At 40.7% G+C, this 21,243-nt stretch overlaps 1 protein-coding gene across 3 annotated transcripts in view; it reads right to left on the bottom strand.

The window, feature by feature from the left end:
* Positions 1-19,976, bottom strand: part of zfyve16 (zinc finger, FYVE domain containing 16) — a 35,561-nt gene extending 15,585 nt beyond the window's left edge. Inside the window, exons 1-11 of one of the 3 annotated variants that reach the window (XM_038733019.1) lie at positions 19,729-19,976; positions 15,998-16,106; positions 13,519-15,587; positions 10,870-10,966; positions 5,994-6,170; positions 5,751-5,887; positions 5,043-5,262; positions 4,117-4,239; positions 3,844-3,999; positions 3,530-3,754; positions 2,415-2,497 (exon numbers count right to left, since the gene is read on the bottom strand). In XM_038733019.1, coding sequence (XP_038588947.1) covers positions 2,415-2,497; positions 3,530-3,754; positions 3,844-3,999; positions 4,117-4,239; positions 5,043-5,262; positions 5,751-5,887; positions 5,994-6,170; positions 10,870-10,966; positions 13,519-15,587; positions 15,998-16,067 — 3,357 coding nt within the window. In that variant the 5' untranslated portion in view covers positions 16,068-16,106; positions 19,729-19,976. The remainder of the gene's footprint in view (positions 1-2,414; positions 2,498-3,529; positions 3,755-3,843; positions 4,000-4,116; positions 4,240-5,042; positions 5,263-5,750; positions 5,888-5,993; positions 6,171-10,869; positions 10,967-13,518; positions 15,588-15,997; positions 16,107-19,728) is intronic. The other 2 variants (XM_038733018.1, XM_038733020.1) reach the window with 2 other exon arrangements.
* Positions 19,977-21,243: the final 1,267 nt, after the last annotated feature.

Below are 21,243 nucleotides of genomic sequence, written 5' to 3'. Positions count from 1 at the left end.
AGTTAATAGTATACTGTTAATATAATGTTAATATATTAATTCCTATATTCATTATAATTTCACATAATAGTATAGCCTACTATTTTACCACAAGTTGAATATTAAAATCATTTACAGCTGTTTCATTTCTGTGGGTTGTTTTTATTTATTTAATCCTTGTATAAAGCAAAATTATCTATATTTGTCTCTAATTTGTTAATGCAAAGAATTAACTTGTCAATTATATTGTTCAACATTTAATAATTTGCTGTAGTACATCAAACTTTTTATAATGTCCCGCCCCATTCAGGCTGTGATTGGTCGGTTGACGTGAAGTGACTGACATCGGCTTTATAGATTTATGAAAAGTTGAAAAACCAAAGGCAGCAATACAGCTAACGTTAACTGGCAAGCGATCCAAAGCAAATGCCAATGGCCATCTGGATGATCCAGAGGAGGAATAGGAGAAGGTCATGTGGTCTGATGAGACAAAAATAGAGCTTTATGGTCTAAACTCCACTCGCCGTGTCTGGAGGAAGAAGGAGGATGAGTACAACCCCAAGAACACCATCCCAACCGTGAAGCATGGAGGTGGAAACATCATTCTTTGGGGATGCTTTTCTGCAAAGGGGACAGGACGACTGCACCGTATTGAGGGGAGGATGGATGGGGCGAGATCTTGGCAAACAACCTCCTTCCCTCAGTAAGAGCATTGAAGATGGGTCGTAGCTCGGTCTTCCAGCATGACAATGACCCGAAACACACAGCCAGGGCAACTAAGGAGTGGCTCCATAAGAAGCATCTCAAGGTCCTGGAGTGGCCTAGCCAGTCTCCAGACCTGAACCCAATAGAAAATCTTTGGAGGGAGCTGAAAGTCCGTATTGCCCAGCGACAGCCCCGAAACCTGAAGGATCTGGAGAAGGTCTGTATGGAGGAGTGGGCCAAAATCCCTGCTGCAGTGTGTGCAAACCTGGTCAAAAACTACAGGAAACGTCTGATCTCTGTAATTGCAAACAAAGCTTTCTGTACCAAATATTAAGTTCTGCTTTTCAGATGTATCAAACACTTATGTCATGCAATAAAATGCAAATGAATTATTTAAAAATCATACAATGTGATTTTCTGGATTTTTGTTTTAGATTCCGTCTCTCACAGTTGAAGTGTACCTATGATAAAAATTACAGACCTCTACATGCTTTGTAAGGAGGAAAACCTGCAAAATCAGCAGTGTATCAAATACTTGTTCTCCCTACTGTACTTCGAATAATGAACCCCACGATGGATATTATAGCGTTTAAAAGCAGTAGCCAAGTTTTGCATGCAATTCTATGGCAAGTTGTTGCCTTTAACGTTACTCGCTCACTGCCCATAAATTACTTTCTGTGGTTTGTACTTATCTGTTTTAAGGGCACATGCGAGAGCCCGTGTGGGCGGAGATAATGAGCTGACTTTAGTGCAAACTGAGAGTCTCACACACACAGCACAAATTTTCTGCTTAAATTTCACACTTTTTGCGGTTATGTAATCGCACATAACGACATCGCAATTGCAATTAGATTAATCATGCAGCCCTAATCTATATTAATGCAGCTCTTCTGAACAAGAATATTACAGATTAATAAAATAGCAGGCTTCTTGGACTTTTGCACCCATGAGAATAAAACTAAAATCAGGGAAGTGTTGCAAAACTTCGGCGACGGCCTTGAACGGCTACTGAGAGTTTTACTAGTCACCAGATGTCACTGTGCCTAAAGCTTCAAATCTTTTTTCTGCAGAAACGCAAAGAAAGCCCCGAACTTTCAGAAGACTTCATCTGCCGATCACGACTAATTCCAGTGAACAGACTTTGGAGCAATGCCTCCTAATGAGATCAATAAGGTCATGCACATTAAAATAAAAAACAACTCAAAACTGATCCTTGAGGCAAACATGTCATACTGCTTAAATTAACTTTGATCCAAAACCACAAGAGCTCTCTTCCTGTTAGGTCGATGGTGTCGAAGTGGAGCCAGATGACGACGCTGCCACAGGACAACACATTTATCTCTTTACAAGAGATCAACTGCGTCAAATGTTTTCAAGCTGGCATTAACTTCATCTGTCTCACAGCTGTTGTGATGATGAGAATAAAAATTTTCTATTAAAAACATTTTAAAGTTTACAGTCAACAAAGCTACAATGACACAATGATGAAGGCCTAAATTCCTTTTCTTTTGACTAAACTTAATAACAAGGCTTCAGCGCCATTTGGGGAATAATCCTAAGTGAATGATTAACAGCAGAGAGGACTTCCTTGGCCACTTAATTAAAAAACTGTTTAAATGTGGTTTCAGTGGGATTACAAACTAAAGTACGTGGCTTTAGTTCTGACAACACTGAGTCACCTCAGACTGGTGGTAACAAAGGCCTCGATCTGCTTGTGTTTTAATACTTACAGCCAGTAAATTCATAATGGTGTGCCCCGTCTCTCGATACACAGAGTCCCGAAAACGCACACTTGTCAACATTGTGGGATACACTGAAAAAGAGACAATATTAAAACTAAAGTTTGTTATCACTACATAAACCATAAGAGCATAAAATTACTAGGTAGTAATACTGTAATTATTCCTCTTAATCTGCAAAATTATAAACAGCTTGTTTACAGACAATGTACAAGGTTTGCTTTAAATACACAGTGTTACATTTTTCATTAAGGGATAATATTTCTGTAAGATAACTTTTGGGCCACAACTAAGAACAGTTTTCATTACCGTTTGGTCAAAAAAAATTCTAACATTTGTTTAATTTCTCACAATCACAATTTCTTAAAGTCCAGTGTTAACATCTTTAAATTTCTTGTATTGTTTGACCAACAGTCCAAAAACTTATTCAGTTTACCATCACATGAAGCAGCAGATCGCCACAACTGAGAGGATGGAATCAGATAATTTAACAATTAATGAATAGCGCTGCAACAATAAATCGAGTAGTTGTTGATAAGTGATTAATCGTTTTGAGCCATTTCAAAAAAACAACATCCAAAGTCTCTGAATTCAGCTTCTCAAATGTGAATACTAATATTTTCTGGTTTATTTACTCCTTTGTGACAGTAAACTTCAGCTTTGGTAAACAGTCGTCAACATTGTTTGCAATTTTCTGGACTTAACAACTAATCGATTATTTGAGAAAATAATCGACAGAATAATTGTTAATGAAAATAATCGTTATTTGTAGTCTTGAATGAATCTACTAATAATCTGATATCCAGTCATTTTGGACAAAATTTTGCATATTCCATCCTCTTTGTTTCTGAAATTAAAAGATCTCAATAGCGTTTAAAACGGATAGATTTTAAATACGTTTTATATATTTATCATATCTTTTTTATCAAATCATATCATTTCTATTTTCTATTTATGATTTGACTTCAGCAGTACTTCAATACCAAGGCAAAATTAATAGTTAATTAACACCTACTTGGCAGTAAACCTGATTCTGATTAAGACAACATGAAACTATACCAGACCACAACGACGGGGACAACAGTGAACTACAGAAAGCCACGCACCGCTGTACTCAGCTCCAAGCCGCAGAAGCAGCCTGAGCGGAAAGACTTTGGCCCAGGGAACCTCCAGCTTCTGGATGAGCACGCCAAACAGGAACGGCTGAGGAGGGAGAGTGAGGCCATCTAGAGGCTGACAGGTGGGAGAGAAGAAGAGCATCCCAGCGTGATCCTTACTGCCCAGAAAACTGCTTGTGAACGTCACGTTGTCCAGCTCCTCTATAAACTTCCCTGCAACACATGATGATGATTCTGTAGTGTTTGTTTTGTGAACGGAAATACAAACACAAACATTCGTTTGCCCGTCTGTGACGTCTAACCTTTTTGGGCTTCTTGGTAAACGTTGAGATAGAGCGTGAAGAGGTCTTTTGGAAGAATTTTTTCTTCGGACAAACACTCCAACAGGAACACCAGCTCTCTCTGACCCAGCGCCTGCAGCCCGTTAGAGCCAAAACACCAGCACTGCCGACTGCAGTCTGAAGGACAAAACAAAAACACAGAGTCTGTGGGAGAGCGCGTGAAGGCATCGATGATTCTCGTTTCTATCTAGTACATGCAGCATGGTTTAAACATCTGAGAAATATTCTACTCACATGTAACCAGTTTGACATTGATGAGCAAGTTCGCGTTCAGAACGAATGTCAGAGGTCGGGGTCCTCCCTCCTCTAATAGGTGCAGTATCTGGCAGGGGGCAGGATTTTCCTCAATAAGAACATCTAAAAAGAGAAAACAGCATTACTGGTCCCATCTGTCAAAGTGACGGCTTTATGTCATTCAGATATACACTACCAGTCAAAATTTGGACACACTTAGAAATGTCCTTGTCTTCTAATGAAAAGCACATTTATTGTCCATTAAAATAATATTAGATTTATACGAAATAAAGTGCAGACATTGTTAATGTTGTAAATGACTGCTGCAAACGCCAGATTTGTAATGGAATATCTACAGAGGCGACTACGTAAACGTTAATTACAGCTCAACTCTGTCATGACACACACATTTATACTGATAGAGCCTGATTCCTGTGCAACATTTGGCTCCTGGTGCATGAACAGGAGCGGTATCACTGAGAGCGCGAGTTGAAAAATAATGATTGTTTTCTATTCTCCCACAGGCTGAAACAGATTTTAAACCGTATTTTGCAATTTAATTTCCTCTTTATACTAAAATTCCTAAGCTTTTTCTCATCAATTTAATCACTGAATTCTGCTGTTTGTTTTATAAAGTCCAACAAAATGCCAATGACATGTTAAGATGGGGCTCATTCAATTTCTATTCACTCTGATTCTGAATACAACGTTTATTTCCTGGATATTAATTTATTCATCCATTTTTATTTATTTATTTTTTACCTGTTTTGCCCAAACCTTGAGGGGAAAAAATATTTTGACAGGTTGAGCTGACATAACACAGAAGTAGAAGAAGTAACGCACCGAACTACGAGATTGTTATATGACTCGGGCAACACGTAAACCAATCAACACATTGTCGTAAAGAGGTGCATGTAGCCTCGTACCTCCTGCTTCGTCCTCTCCGGTGGTGATGAGCAGAGGAGGGAGCTCGTTCTCATTTTCTGGCAGCAAACTGGGAACCCTGCTCACCGAAGAACCGATTCCAGAGAGCAGGGCGTAATCCCAGGGTCCCGACACCGGAGGTCGAACCACCTCTACCGCCCCAGAAGCTTCGGGGACGGAGGAGTAGCCATCGACGCCAACCTCTGACTCTGCTGGGCCAGGCTGAAAACAGAAGCTCAGTCACTGTAGCACCAGTCTCATGATATTTCAATGCTCACAACATAACAATATGTCAATCACAAGGAAGCCCCGCCCTAAAGCCTCCCCTGCTTTCTGGTCTATTTTCCTCTAAATGTGACCATAATTTACTAAATGAACATCATTTAGAAGAAGACTTGAAACTAGCGACTGACACTATAGACTCATTAGGAAAGTGTTTACTGAGGGAATAAATCAGCTGACAAGTAGAAACATTTTCTCACAAACTACAATACAATCTGACTTCTTTTTGCAACCAGTGGAGTCGCCCCCTGCTGGCCGTTAGAGAGAACGCAGGTTTAAGGCACTTCAGCTTCACGTTGCAGACCCGGAGGTTGCCCCTTAGGAAGAACGAACTTTCTCAAAACTGGCTTTGTTTAAGAAGTCCTAAAAACTAAGAATCTTGTGTTTCCCTGCAGCAGGGCTGTGTGGAGGATGTGTCCATGTCTTACTGTTTGGTCTGGAGCGACGCCGCTGAACTCCTGCGAGCTCCTGCGGCTCGTCACCGACAGCTTGGTCGTGTCTGCCACCTCTCCGTTGGGCAAGATGCCATCAGCAAACCACACGCGCTTCTGCTCACGAGGACAACCTGATAACACACAGAAAAAAGAAAGACGTCTTTTCAAGGGTACGGTCCATGAAAACAAACTAAACGAGTTAAGCAGACAAGGCACAGTACTAAAGAGTAGTCATACTGTCGTTGTTTGGCTGTTTGAGAACGGACACGGGCACCATGACGGTCGGTGGAGGAGAGTTAAGAGTGCCGGCGGCTCGAGCCTGCTGCAGAGGGGGGATGGTGCTGCAGTACTCAGATGGGACGTTGGGGTTTGGACTGGGACCCGCAGGACTCATCATCCGCTCCAGGGCCTGAGCTACAAGGAGAAATATGTCCCAGGGTGTGTTAATTTAAGCGCAAATTTCAAGTTAATTGATTAAATCATTTTAATCTAAGTCCTAATGCAAGTTAACTTCACTTTATAAAATTTTGTTTTTTGCCTCACAGGCAGTGTGTCTTTAGGGCAATATTATTTTTGACTGAAATATCTCAATGGGTGGATTGTTATAAATCCAGAGGACGTGTCCTGTTGAGTTCAGTGATCCTCTCGCTTTTCCTCTAGAGCCACCATAAAGTTGATATTTTGTTTATTTCCATGAAATGTGTTACATTCATGTTCCTGTCAGGATGAAGTGTAATAACTTCAGTGATCCCTTCATTTTTCCTCCAGCACCGTCATCAGATCAAAACTGTTATTTGTCCAACACTTACCTGAAAAACAAATAAAATGCAGCTATCTGCTCATAAGCAAATGGTAGCATGTCGATATCCTAAACTAAGAGTGTAAAGTTGATCTGCTAAAGAGCATGTTAAGCTCACATCTAGTTCAAATCACCGCTGTGCCTGTAGCAGCGTTTGAGCTAAATGCTGCAGAGTCTTGTTTTATTGTTTGCTAAAATTTAGTAGCTGATTTCAAGGCTTGTGAGGTCCATTTTCTACTCTCTAGTTAGTCTTTCTTAAAGCAGAGTAGCAGTAGTTTTTTGAAACAGTAATGTTTTTGGGTGTCTGATACACACCTCGGTCCTTTAGAGGTCATTTTATTCAGTCCTTTCTCTTCATCGAACAATTTGCTGGTGTCAAAGAATCAAAACTGCTGAATATCACTGTTAGACTCACCCGAGTTCGGGCTGTGCGATTTGACGATATCTATCGTTTGACAATAGAAAAACATCTATGGTTTATTTTTCGTTGTAATGCAAATTAGTGTAGTTTAAAGTTGGATATTCGACAGACATCTGTTGAATATAAAACAAACTTAAAACTAACTTCACCGTGGGCCATTCTTCCACACGTTCCCGGTGTTACAGGGAAGAAATTTTCATTCAGAATAAACAAGAGAGAGAACTTTACTTAGACCTGGTTATACTGAACAGGAGGACTCGCAAGCAGAAACGAGGAGCTCGTACCAAAGAGAGAAGTCTGTTGTATGGACGACCCCATTCATCGCTATTATTGGTGTCTCAGGTAACGGACATTCAGCTTACTGTCTAGTTCACCGAGACATGCTGTTGTTGTGATGTTAGCTGTAGCAGCAGGAGAGTTGCATCACTGCCTGGAGGCGCTGTCTGCTCTGGGAACGTCCCGTCCTCTGGTGTTAGCTTTGCAGCAGCAAGTAGCGACAGACATATCGCACAGCCCTAACCCGAGGTATCCAAGTGTGTCTGTCCTATTAGTTTTATAGTTTTATGGTTTTATGTTATAAATGTAGCAGGGAACAGCTGCTAATGTTAGGTTTTCCTGTTTGGACTCAATTTTGTCACTGAATAACTATAAATCAAAGTGATCAGATCTCACTTCGGATGAGAGGCAGACTCGGAGGATGCATATGACTGCTAGCTCAGAGGCTTGGCAGAGAACAGTTGACATGTTTACAATGACCACAAGGCAGTGACTACTGTGGGATTACTGTGATGACTAATTTGTGCTTAGGAAGTGAAACACAGAACAATAATGCAGAACATTCCTGTAGCTATATTTTACCGTTTTCAATAAAAGGACTTGAGAAAACTTGTTTTGTGTGGTTCAGTTAACATTTAAACGATATCTCGACTTCCCCTACAGGATATTTCTAAGCTGCAGATGAATTAAGGTTACTGCAAACACTACAGACAAGAGTTGTTCCTTCTGGGAAAAGCTGGCGATGTCTGAGAGGCTTTCTCAATGCCTTCTCATTGCACTCCTAGGAAATGCTGACGCACACGTCCACATTATATTGATTTAGCATCATAGATCTTAATCGATCTGTTGTGTACTGACAACAACCACAGTGTGGCTTGCAAAAGCACAGGAACACGGCCACATCAGGAGGAAGCACACTTCACAATAATTCAGACCCTTGTTAATTGACAAAAAAAGTGCCTTGTAGTCAAACAGCGTCACTATAAGGGGAGTTGTTACACCTTGTTCTGCAAGGAAAGGATGATAAGGCACAAAAAAAAGACACCAAGGTCTTCAAGAGCAAGAAAAAAAATCCATTGATGACGTCATTTTAAGTTCAGCACTAATATTCCTCTTTAAAATCTAGTCCAAATGCTCTGCACAGATTATAAACACTACAATCAACCAACAAAAAACAACAACAACACTATATTAAGAAGTCGGAAGCATCTTACCTCATCATCACTTCTTCTAAATCTTAACCAGTCCACATCTTTGCGAGTCTACTCCTTAGTCTGACTTTAGACACTGCCATCGCAGCTTTCCTGAAGCTGCTCCTCGCTTATTTCCATGAGTGTCTGTCTTGTTGTTAGCCGTTAATAGCCTGTTAGCTTTAGGCTGGGGTTTGTGCGGCAAGCCTCACATCCAGCTTGCCACACTGATATGAGAGATGGAGAGCAGAGGAGGAGGAGGGAGGGAAGGAAACAGAGAGGTGACGGAGAGGAGAGAAGGATCGCGTCACAGCGCTCGAGCATCCACCAGCCACAAAAGTGGATCGCCTCTTTCCTCTTAATTTAGACATGGTGCGTGAGCGTCACATGTCCGCTGCGTTAGGTCCTGTAGCGCACACACACACACACACAACACACACGATCAAGGACAAATGCCAGTGTCCTGCTGTAACACTCCTCCCTCTCTCCTGCCCTCTCCATCCATCTTCCTCTCTCCATGTCCACGCTGCAGTCTAAAACTATAAAAAGGCACTTCCCTGAAACACGTCTTTTATCATCAAAGCAGAAAAGTAAACAACCTTAACAGAAGACATCTGATTTTAAATATATATTTTTTGGACAATTGAGGGACTCTAACATGCTGTTAATGTTCCATAAAAGACACGATTCGTTATGTGAATGTTTGAATTTTTAATAGATGCAGACATGAAAGAAAGCCCCTGAGCCCGTTTGTATTTTTGTTTTTGTATCGTGCTTTAAATATTCATCAACTGCATAATGAAAATGCTGCTGTGTGAATGTGAATTCTGTCTAAAGATGACTCGTCTGTTCCCGTGAGGGGAGGAAACTCATCTCAAAATACAGTTACCCCCATTCAGAGGCACTAAATTCGAGCTCCATTAGCTGATGTTTTCAGTCATGTGTGGGCAGCAAAGCAAGCTGTAAACATTAGACTGACATATTATCACCTGATAAAGTTGTTATGGCAAACAGTTACGTATTTACACATTGAGGAAACACAGAGCAACGTCATCATCCATCTTGGGCCCTGGGTTTCTGACCAATATTCACTCTGCTTTTAACAGTCCTGTTCTGGGAGTAAAAACCAAAACAATTTGGTTATAGACACTAAAAATTAGAGATTTACTGATACTTATATCAGCCAGATTCTGACTCAAATAGCTGGATTGGGTATCTGTGACAAGGGGGGGTGGGGTCTGATCAATCACCGGTAGACCTGAGCATCTTGCCAAGAGAGCTAGTCGAGTCAATTTATTTACATAGCACATTTAAAAACAACAGGAGTTGACGCAAAGTACTTTCCGAGTACACAACACACACAAATACAAGTACGCAGGAACAAAAGAACAAAGAGTATACACCACTGTGTATCCAAATACACAAAAACACTAGTACACCAGTACACATAAAAAAGAAATATAGAGTACTGAATCAAATTCAAAGAAACTACAAGAATATAAATAACAACAGCGTCAGATTGAAATGCTTTGAGAGAACGATTAAAATAATTCAAAGTGGGCCCGACAAAAACTACCTTGTCAGAATCAGGTAAAAGCAGTTAGCGGGGCAGGACTTAAAGGATGGGAGACTAACACAGCATTTTGTTTTACACAGCTCATTCATTTCACACTGGAATCAGATCAGTACTCTGCATCGAGCGATTCTGAAAGCCCAGGTATCGGGACTGACAGTCACTTCGGTACGTCCTTACTAAAAGGATCCATAATGCTGAGGGGGGTCACAGAGTTCTCTGTGACACCTTTAACATTGCACAAAGTCATGATCCATTGTTGCTATAAAAAAGTATTAATTAGTGCAGCTTTAGCCATTCAGTATATGTTGGAAATCAATTAGGGGCTCCCACAAAAAAAGCTTTCAGTCTAGCTACTCTATTATTACTGTTCAGCTTTTTCTACCATTTCCCACTTCAAAACCCGATTGACCCACTCAGTCAATCCTCTATCAGCAAGCAAAGGCACTTCAGAAAAGGAGGGACGTGCTCTCGTTTTAAAATGCACTATGCAAATTAAGTGCCTGCTTTCTGTGCAGCCAATCACCTGTGCAATATGTGTAATATCACTTAAATCATTATATTTAAAGAGCCCTTAAAACAAGTTTTCTAACGCTAGATGTCCCGCCAGGAGATGCACACAGATGAATAATAATCTCTACTGTTTCTTGAAATGATTCTCAGCCGGCAAACAACTTCTGAAGGAGTAAACATTTCTGTTAACAAATACTTCGCTTTCAGAATACTGCATACTATTTTTGGACACCGACAGATCAGCTTGGAGCTCGTCTTTGCTCGCACGTCTGCAGAAACACGTTGAAATCAATTGTCAGCGGCTGAGCCAGATCTGGGATCAGTCCAAACAAGGGTCTTACCTCTGTGTATGGTGTCAAAGCAGATGACACACACACGAGCCTCTTTCTCCAGGTACTTCAGCTTACACTTCCTGTTGCAGCACACGCCACAGTAAACCTGCCACAGAGGAGAGAAGACGGCTGTAACGAGAAGCACGTGCTACAAGGCAACAACACATTCACACGTAAAATACGACAATTTACAGTTTCTCTAAACGTGTCGGCCTCTCTAGTCCCTTCAGCAGCAGTCATGTTGTGATCAGGACCTAAACAGTCCTCTCTAATGCTGTTTTAATCAGCGTTCAGTTTACAGGACTAAGCTCCATCTTTAGGTCACACGGCTCAGTTGGGATCTATAGAAGAGCTGAAAAAAGAAGTGCTGACTCATGCTCTCTGCGCTATATCTGGCCCTGGGGCGTAATCTTTTTTTATCTGACTTCATCTGAAACACGCACCCTTCATGAGGACTTTCACTTTCATTTCACGTTACATATGATACTTTCCCATTCCAATAACACAACAACAAAAAAAACAGCTGTTTTGTTTTGAGATAACCAGCCTGCACTCACAAGGCACCTCACGTTATGATAGATTTCAGTGCTTTACTCCCTTTTTTCTCTGTTGCGGGAACGAAAAGGACTTTTTTTCACAAGTTAAAAGATAGAAGAACATGCTCCTTCATCACCATGAACACACACACCGTATTTATTTATTTATCAAAACTCAATTCCACATACACCGTCCCCAAATACTCACTAGAGCACCAAATGTGGGTTAGTCCACCGCTCAAAGTAGTCCCTTAAAAATGCATTATTTTCTGCTGTTGGAGTAACGTTTGAAAAACAAAACTACAGTGACCAGCTGTTTGAAAACAATTTATCGATTTACCGGGCTGATATCTGGCATTTTCAGTTAATGGGCATCAGCTGACACCTGCACTTTCAACACTGACAAACAGAAAGTGTCTGCAGCAGCCTCGTCACTGAGGTACTGGGGAACGATGTTAGCGCTCCCCTTGTGAGTTTCGAGAAGGTGGTGAAAAAGTCCTAAATGTCCTCAGTCACCATCTTCTTTAACACGATTTTCATAAATGACAGCAAATCTAATCTAACAGATTTGGTGTAACCTGAGGAAACACCTGGACAAGCAAAAAAGCTTACCATGTAGTGCATCATATTAATTAGACAATAAGTCAACTGACAGAACAGGCAGAACCACATTTAAGTAAAATGTGCAGTACAATAAACAGGTGCATTAGAATATTGTGAAAAAGTTAATTTCTTTCTGGAATTTAATTCAATGTATTCTAGATTCATTAAATATAAAGTGAAATATTTCAGGCTTTTGTTTGTTTGTTTCAGGAATCCTGAAGTAAAATTCAATACTTTTTAAAACCTTTTCAACATATTTTAAGACTGCTGCGCCACTTTGAGCTGTAACCGTCAGAAACACACCTTTAAAAGGGTTTTAAGTAAATTTTTATAACAATAACTTTAGTAAAACATATAACATTTAAAAAGAACAAGATGAACATGTTGCTCTCAGGAGGAGGCGGCTAGAAGCAGCACATATTAGCACAAAGGCATCCTGGCTTTAGGTAAATCTACATCTGTCTGCTGCAGAGGATCCATTTACATTTAACATTTTATTCATTTAGCTGACGCTTTTATCCAAAGTGACTTACAATAGCTATTTATGTCAGAGGTTGCTCGCCTCTGGAGCAACTAGGGGTTAAGTGTATTGCTCAGGGACACAATGGTGGACATGTGGTGAGTAGAACCCGTGTCTCTCACACCAAAGGCATGCGTTGTATCCACTGCTCCATCACCACCCCATTATTATTATGAGGATCCATCCACAACCTGGAGGAGAAGCTAGTATAACATCATATTAAAAGTACATTGTTATTATAATAGTAAACTGTTAGTTTGATATTAATATATTCTTTATATGATTATACTATATTCATTATAATACTACTGTATATAGCTTCCCACTATTATAATAGTTTAATTTTGTTTTTTATTCATTAACTTTGTGCAAGAAAAACGCTCTACATGGTGGTAGTTAGTCTCTAACTTTAATTTTAAGTAGCTTACTAATGCGTCAGTAATCATAACTATTTATGCAGAACGCTGACAATTTTTTTTAATGTCCCGCTCCGTTCAGGCTGTGATTGATCTGTTCACGAAAAGCGACACTGACGAGCTCATCGGCTTTATGAACAGTTCAACGCGTTTCAATACAAGGCACAGATGGAGCTGAATAGACAGCCTTCGTTGGCCAAACCCAAACGCTGCTTATATTTTCCCTGTTGGCTTCTGTCTTACCGCGTCACCTGCTGACAGCGCATCTTCCTGTTGAATAACGGGGCTGTTTAAGCGGCCACAGAGCTCAGTCCGACTATGTTTTGAACGATTAGCATTGGGGGTCCAGCGTGGTGGAAGGTTACGGTCGGTTGTGCGCGTAAATCACCCCGCGGACACCCTGTTCTTGATGATTACAGCATACATGGAAATCAAAATCTATATCTCAAAATATTACAATAAAAAGTTATAATTCCCATCAATTCACGAGGAAAAAAATGAACTTTATCCCGATATTCTAATTTTCTGACATGCCCCTGTAACACACTCAGTGAAGTGTCAAAGTGTAAGCTGACTAACACACCTTCCCGCAGGCTCGACAGTGATGCCGCCTCTTGGTGAAGGTGAACCTCTGGTAGCAGTTCATACAGTTGGGAGCTTCTGAGTCTGGAACCCAAGCAGGCTGTCTGCTGCCCAGCTCCTCCACCCCCTCTCTCTTCCAATTCACCGCCCTGGCACCATCTGTGGGCGGCTCGCCAGGGTAAGGTGGGGGCTCTGAGAGTTCATCATACCCCACACTGTAATCCGGATGGTCCTGAGTGGCGTACATAGGGCTCAAATCCCTAATGTTGGAATGCTCCTCTGTAAGACTGGGGCTTGCGGGGGAACTCGGTTCATCCTCTGCTGTACTTGGCCCTTGTGTAGAAAGTGTCTGAGCCTGCTCTTCTCCTTCTTCCCCCGCTGGTGGAGATCTAGCTGTGTGGCAGTGTAGCTGTTTAGGTCTTGCACCTCCATAGGAGGGCTGCTGATCAGGGCTACTGCTGTGCTGGGACTGGAAAGTGTTGCTGGTCAAGGAATGGCTTTCCCCAGAGGAGGATTCTGGCTCTTCATGGCTTAAGTCCTGCAAAATCGAAGGAGCACCGGTGTTAAACCTTCCATTTACAGACACACCCATTGTTCTGTCACTTTCTGGAGAAGCCAGGCCCTCTAGATCCTCCCGACCACAGCTCCTCAGCTCCTCTTCCACGAGCCTGCCCTCCAGGTCTCCGTTTGCTTCAGAGAAACTCTCGGGTCGAGTAAAATCTCCAGAAGTGCTGCAATAAGAGACGCCTCCGCTCTGCTCTGCTTCGGCGTGCGCCTGCAGGAACGCGTCCAACTCCTCGTCTGTAACCAGCAGCTCAGCCTGATCGCTCTCGGGCAGATATTCAAAGCCAAACTCGGGAGGATCGTCTGGGCTGGGCTCTGAGCGATCACAGGAGGCGAGGTCTACAGAGGGAACAGCAGCAGCAGGTTCGAGAGAGACACGCTGCCCCTCTGGAGACACCCTGCCCTCTGCGATCTGCTGAGACACAGGCGAGTCGACGGGTTCCTCTACACAAGATGGGATGTCCTCACTGGCTTCCACGGCTGACAAGGAGTCTGCCTCTGTGCTCTCAGAGACGTCTGCTTCAGCACACTGCTCTGCAGCTGCCCCCGACTCATCTTCTGTAGTCCTCTGGCTCACCAGAGCTGCACACATGGACACAGCTATGGGCAGACATGATAAACCCAACTGTTTGCTGCCTGAGGCCCCTGAGTTTAGACATCCGGGAGACTCTGCCTCACCTTCATCTGAGGCTTCTTCTGACTCATCCTCTTTACTCACTGAGGTTGTTGTTGTTGTTTCTTTAATGCTATCAACAGGCAGAGTTGCCTCCAATTCACAGTGGTCTAAGGGCTTATCCGCCACCTCCTTGCAGTCTCTCTCCTCTCTGTCAGCTGACTCAGTGGTCATCGGTGACAGTGAATCATTTGTGGACTCACAGCCTCTCTCCACTGCGGCAGGCAGAATGACGTCCAGCAGACTGAGCGAGGCAGAGTATTCGCCGCTCTGCTCGTGGGAATCTAAACCCGGCAGCTCGGCCCTCGCTGCAGAGTCTCTCTCTTCCTCTGTGTCTCTACAGCCGGCACTTTGGCTTGGCCGTCCATGCTCAGTGATCACAGGGCTATCAAAGTCCACAAGCAGCGCCTCCTCCTCCTCCTCCTCCTCCTCCTCCTCCTCCATTTGCTTTTCCACCATGTCCAGCTCGCTGAAAGCGTTGTGGCTGTTGGCCCGGACAAGGATGGCTGAGCTCGTGTCATTCACAAGGTCACACACCGGCTTCAGCGCTCTATCCGGGCAGGGAGGGGCCAAACTCTTAGCTGGCCTGCGATCCACAGAGGAGAGAAGGTCCACTGCGGTGAGAGGCTGACCTCTGACCTCTCTGTCATCAGTGCTGCGGGTCTGACTGCTGGAGCGGTCAGGACAGCCGGTGGCAGAACCATAATGAAGAGAGTTGAGGTCAGGGAGGTTTGGTGGCACGGTGGACGCCTCTGAGGGTAAACACTGAGAGCCCAGTGAGGAGAACGGGTACACAGACGGCTTCAGGAAAACAGACTTGCATTCATGTTCCTCTGTAATAAAAAAAGGAGGACAAAAAGTTAAATTCAGATATTCTTTAAAAGACCATATATTTATTACTGATTTATAAGTAGTATAAGTATAAGACAAACACCAAAATGTCTTTCTTTTTACAATATTTTCAAAAGGCTTTTGCAAGAATTAAGACACAAAAAAAGTGCATACAAAATTAAGGCAAATACGTCCACTATTTTCAGTTTTGCTAAAGTGAGGATTTGATGCTTTTCTCTGTTCTATAATTTTGTATAAAGAATAGCATGAATTTTTTGTTTTTGGTTGGACAAAACAAAATATTAAAGAAAAGGACTTATTTCGCTTTTTATGACATCTAACAGTCATCTAACAATAGGCAGATTAATTGAAAACAAAAAGGAAGGATAAACCAAACAAACGTATATCTTACCAGTATTGAGCTCAAAGTCATCAAGCAGTTTGTCCAGATCACATACAGCTGCCTTGAAGAAGCTGTCCATGCTGGGCTAAAACAAAGGGCCCTTAACCCTCTCCAATTCCTAAAAAGATAAATAAAATACTTGTTGTAATTCCACATGTAACAAACTACACTGAATATGTTTATAGTAACGGATTAATGCAAACAATAACACAAATGCAAAAATGACAAACTGTAGTCATACAAAAGAAAAATGTCTAAAAAGCTGCAAATATATTCAAGTGAAAAACTAGAGATGCACTGATTGCAATTTTCTTTCTTCCTAAGAACTAGATAGTCGACAGCATACAGAAACATTTTCTTTATTGGTAAATTCTTTCTTTCTTTCTTTCTTTCTTTCTTTAGCACCAGCAGCATAAGCATCAGCTATTCTTACATTCAACTGTATGTTCATAATAAAACACTGGCTATTACATAACTTTTATATTTTCTTCAAAACTGCAGCTGGTTACTAAAATCTGCTCTCATCAAACAGTGCTTCAGGTTTTTGTACAAATAAAATCTAACTGAAAATAAACTGCAGGGCCCTTTTTCACATATGTTGGTTTTGAACAAGTTTTCAATCTGTGCAGTAGATGCTTCAGCAGGCAGCTGAACCGGTTGCAGTGGCAACCTTCGGGGCAATAGCGCCCGTCAAAATGCCGTCCACAAAAAGTTCTTCTTTTTTCCACCAACTGGCTCAGACTGTTACACCAGGTGTCTCACAACATCACGGAAATGATCTCTACGAGGGCCAGCCTTTGTTTTTTTTTGCGTAGTTACCACATCTATTTTGTAATTTTAAATTAGCCGTGTCTTTTGGAAGTCAACAGATGACAAAAGTGCAGGAACAGAAAACATCTCTGGCTTTAAGTTTGGTCTACTACCTTTTTCCTCACACAGACCAGTTTCACAGCAACCATGTAATGTTGCATCATGTGATTTCTCAGCTTTAGACGGGCTGCAGCTCCTCGGCTGAGCAAAATGCAGCAAGTGCAGCACGACTGAGAATGAAGTTTTGCCAGAGGGAAATATTAATGTTTTTTTTTGTCAGCCAATAAAAGGAAAACAATATGACACAGTAGTCTCAAATGTCCTAATCTCATCTTCTGCGCATCAAAACAAGCAATATTAAGGGAAGATACCTGCACGAAAGACTCACATAATAAAAAATAATGATAATGAGTTTTGTGGCACAGTGGGCCATCTCCCTGATCCCCCGTCCGACAGCTAACTGCTGACACAACAACACCCACGGGGCTTCTAGCCTCTGGAAATGCAGATCGATGATACTGTCACTCCCACAAAGATCAGCTTCAAATCGCACAACCAACGTTATATTCAGCAGTCCCCGAGCCGAATCCTTCTTCTGCATGATAAGACAAAGAGGTCAACAGGAAAAGCCAAATTCTCCTCCGGTTAAATTTTAGGAAAGCATATTTCTAGAGTGGTAGAATATAACTCTCTGTTTAAACTGATAGAAAACATCAAACATGTTCTAAAATCAGCTGCTTGATTAAAACAAGTCTGAATGCTTATTACCAAACACCTTCTTGTACAAAAATGGCAAGTAGTCACCTTTAAAAGAACGTTTAAATCCATAATTTATGTGTGTACAACTGCTTGTGACAACATTCTCCAGACAACCCTATTCCTGTGTGTCTGAGTAGAAAAGTACTGTGGACTTTAACACAGAAAACAACTGATGTAGTCTCTAGATAACTAGAGAGATAGATAGTTAACTTTATTAATCCCAGGGGGAAATAAAATTATCATAGCAGCCAGATATTTAAAAGTACAAAAAAAAAAAAAAACATAAATAAGTGCATAAATACAAGTCCCAGTTTAATAGATATGATATGAATAGCCCAGATATGATCAAGAGCAGGGTGTTAAAATACATAATAAAATAATAATAATAATAATAACTGTCTAAATCAAGAGGCAGCAAGTTGCAGTGGCTCCACAACACAAAGGACAATAAAGACTGCTAAAAATATAGAGACGTTTCCTTTTTCCAGAAACTCTTTGTACTGCTGTGTCACACGGTTTACTACGTAGGATAAATGTGGACGGGAATGAGGAAGCGAGTCTTTCTAAATAAGCAACTTACGTTTAATCACCAGACTAAAATATGCACTTCCTTTGGAGTTACATATTGTTATTAACATCTGATATTTCTCAGACAATTAAAAATAATAAACTGGCTGAAAGGACTTCTCCAACTTTCATAAAAATGTTACACACCAGGTGACAGTGTCTCTCTAGGGAGGGGAAGCTCTGAAGTTAAACAATGAGAAACTATTGAGGAGGTGAAACAAGTATCGTATCTCATATATGTTTTACTTCAGTAACAGCAGCAATAACATTCTGCAAATTACTCTGTTACAAGTAAAAGTCCCACATTTAATATTTCACTTAAGGTACAAGTACTATCAGCAAAATATACTTAAAGTATGAAACGGCAGAATAGCCCCTTTAATTTCTGGCCACAGCTATTGGTGGAGCTAATTTCAACTTCTTTATACACTGTTGGTTAGGTTAACCTCCAACGATGCATTGTATTTTATAAATTGATCACATGTATTTAAAATTATTATCAGATTTGTTGCCAATTTGTTTTTACACATGAAATGAATTTGTAGTAGTGACTAGGTGTGCAACAACAATCAACATAAACTTATATAAATATAAAGATATCTAGAAAATATGAGATTTATAGGATATAAAAGTATTTACATGTGCAATAAAAGAATCAGAGTCAGATCTGATATGTTGTGCAAACATTAACGAGGCCAAAAGTCAGAATCAGTGGGGTTCCTGGGCCTTGCTGAATAATAATAATAATAATAATAATAATTAAATAAGCGTAGTTTTAAGCTAAAAGTACTGCAGTAACAGGTAAAACACTTCCCTGAAATGTATTGAAGGAGAATTACAAAGCAGCAAAAATACTACTTACTTACTTACTACTTACATACTTGCGTACAAGTACCTCAAAACAGTACTTAACGATAGTACTTAACAGTAATTCACTACTGGTTTTGACTGTATATTACTGGCCACGAGTTCTGCTATGATACAACTATCAAAATGTGCGACTCTCGCCAAATATTATGAGGTCACAATGTTAAATAACAACTATCAAACACCTGATTGTAACTTTAACCTGGTATAATAGATGTTTACTGTTGCAATACAGCAAAACAAAAAGGTCACATAATGTGACAGGCAACACATACCGCCGTAACACCGATGTAACACCGTAGCAAGCTACAGTTTAAAGTAAATTTAACGAGTTTATCCTCTTTCCTGCCCTTTTAAAGAGCGTTTGGCTTGGTGTCAACTTTCCAAGTAGCTTATCACATCAGAATCCACAAGAAAAAAAGGCAGCTTGGGTGACATGTTTCAATGTCAACAAGAAGGCAAACGGTTTATTTAGTGACCGTTTAAAATCTTTACAAAGTTAGCAAACAGGCTAACTAGCCCTAACCGCATTTCCCCACAACAAAACACACTTCAACCTTTAGCTTTGGTGTTAATTATATAGCTGCCTTTATCCGACTGTTTAACACTCTTAAACCTTCAACCATCAGTAAACAGCACGTTGTTTGTCACCTAAAATTAACGTGATTAAAGCAGGTGCTAGCTGAAGTTAGCCTGTCAGATTCTTACTGAAAGCGTTAGCCGGCTAATGTAGCTACCTGGGGTTTGTTTCTGAATTCCTTACCAGCACTGTTTTTATTCCATAACCCCGACGTTGTCCTCAACAAGTACGCTCATATTCCGGTTTTAAAACGGGAACAGACGTCGCTCGTATCGATGTGTCATCTCTCTGAGGCTCAGGCAGGTAAAGTTGCTCGGGGGAAAGCTAGCTGTTGGGCTTAGTTTCTTTTTGGAGATGTGTAAATTCTCCACTCAGGCGGCCATCTTGAACAGGGAGGTCACAGGATCTGCTCGTTGGGAAGCCAGTCTGCAAACCACAAAACTGCAACCATGCGGGATTACAGATCACATAATTGGTGGTAATTTACTTATTTAGGGACAGAAATATTTATCTGTACAAACACATTATAGCAGATGAGCCCACTGAGTTTTCCTTTAAAGGTCTTTGATATTAATTATGCATTCCCTTGATAAGTTGATGTATTTCTAGGAGCTTGTATCCTACAGAAATTTAGTTTTAAATTTATATACACCCGCATTCACTGTTGAACTCAAATTCATCCTCAGCAGTGCTCCATTGAATATAGTTTATTTCTATTTGGATTAGTGTTTTTGGATTACCGCATATTGTGTACTACAAAGCAGAAGGGAGTTACAAACTTAATTTCACCTTACAACCTGTTGTAATGTGACAAATAAACCTACTTTGTACCTTGTCAGAGGAAAATATCTTACCATCTGTTGCTGTGTGTAGATACAGTTTAAATATAGTGCAATACTCTGCTGCTACTATTTATTCCTTATTACTGTTCATCATAACAATTCCTTTAATTATGTAAATACTGTTTCATAACAATTCCTTTAACTGTGTAAACATTATACATATCCACACTTATTATTTTATTTTATATTGTTACTCTGATATTTATATACTTCTCTATATACCACTATCTTAATTACTGATCTTTGGAATTGTAACACAGAATTTCCCTTTGGGGATCAATAAAGTATTTCTGATAAATATGACCTTTTTCCTTAATGTTCAATAATTTAAATGTACTTGTTTAAGTATAAAGATTAGCGCACCACTTCAGGTAAAAGCCTAGTCCCAGTAAGACGCCTGTCCCTTTTACTGGCCTGGTGTGGCCACAGATTTTGACATATAAACACAGGTCTCAATTAAAAGCCTGGTGTGTTTTTATAGAAGTTCTCTGGATGTATAAAACCTCTGAAAGCCCACCGGGTTGCCTGTTTGAGCTGGTTCTCAGCTGCTTAGATCACACATATACAAATATAAATGTTTAAACCTTTGTCAATATGGATGCTACGCATCATTAGTTTAGTTAGGTTTTCCATAATTCAATCATTTGGTTCATTTGACAGAAACAATGAGCACCAAAGTATTGTTCATTCAGATTTACTTGCATGGTAAAGAATTGAAGGCCTGTCCCAAATATAGGCAGGGTGAGTTCAGTAAATGAAGCAAATACATGACTGGGATGTTAATTAAAGTTTTACGGTAATTCCAAAGTCATAATTTGACTCCAATGGCT

Source organism: Micropterus salmoides, unplaced genomic scaffold, assembly GCF_014851395.1.
Source record: "Micropterus salmoides isolate LMB-PRFRI ecotype aquatic unplaced genomic scaffold, ASM1485139v1 Ms_hic_scaffold_20, whole genome shotgun sequence".
Taxonomy (NCBI): domain Eukaryota; kingdom Metazoa; phylum Chordata; class Actinopteri; order Centrarchiformes; family Centrarchidae; genus Micropterus; species Micropterus salmoides.
The sequence above is the reverse complement of the archived record's forward strand: the minus strand, read 5'-3'. Positions and strand labels throughout refer to the sequence as shown.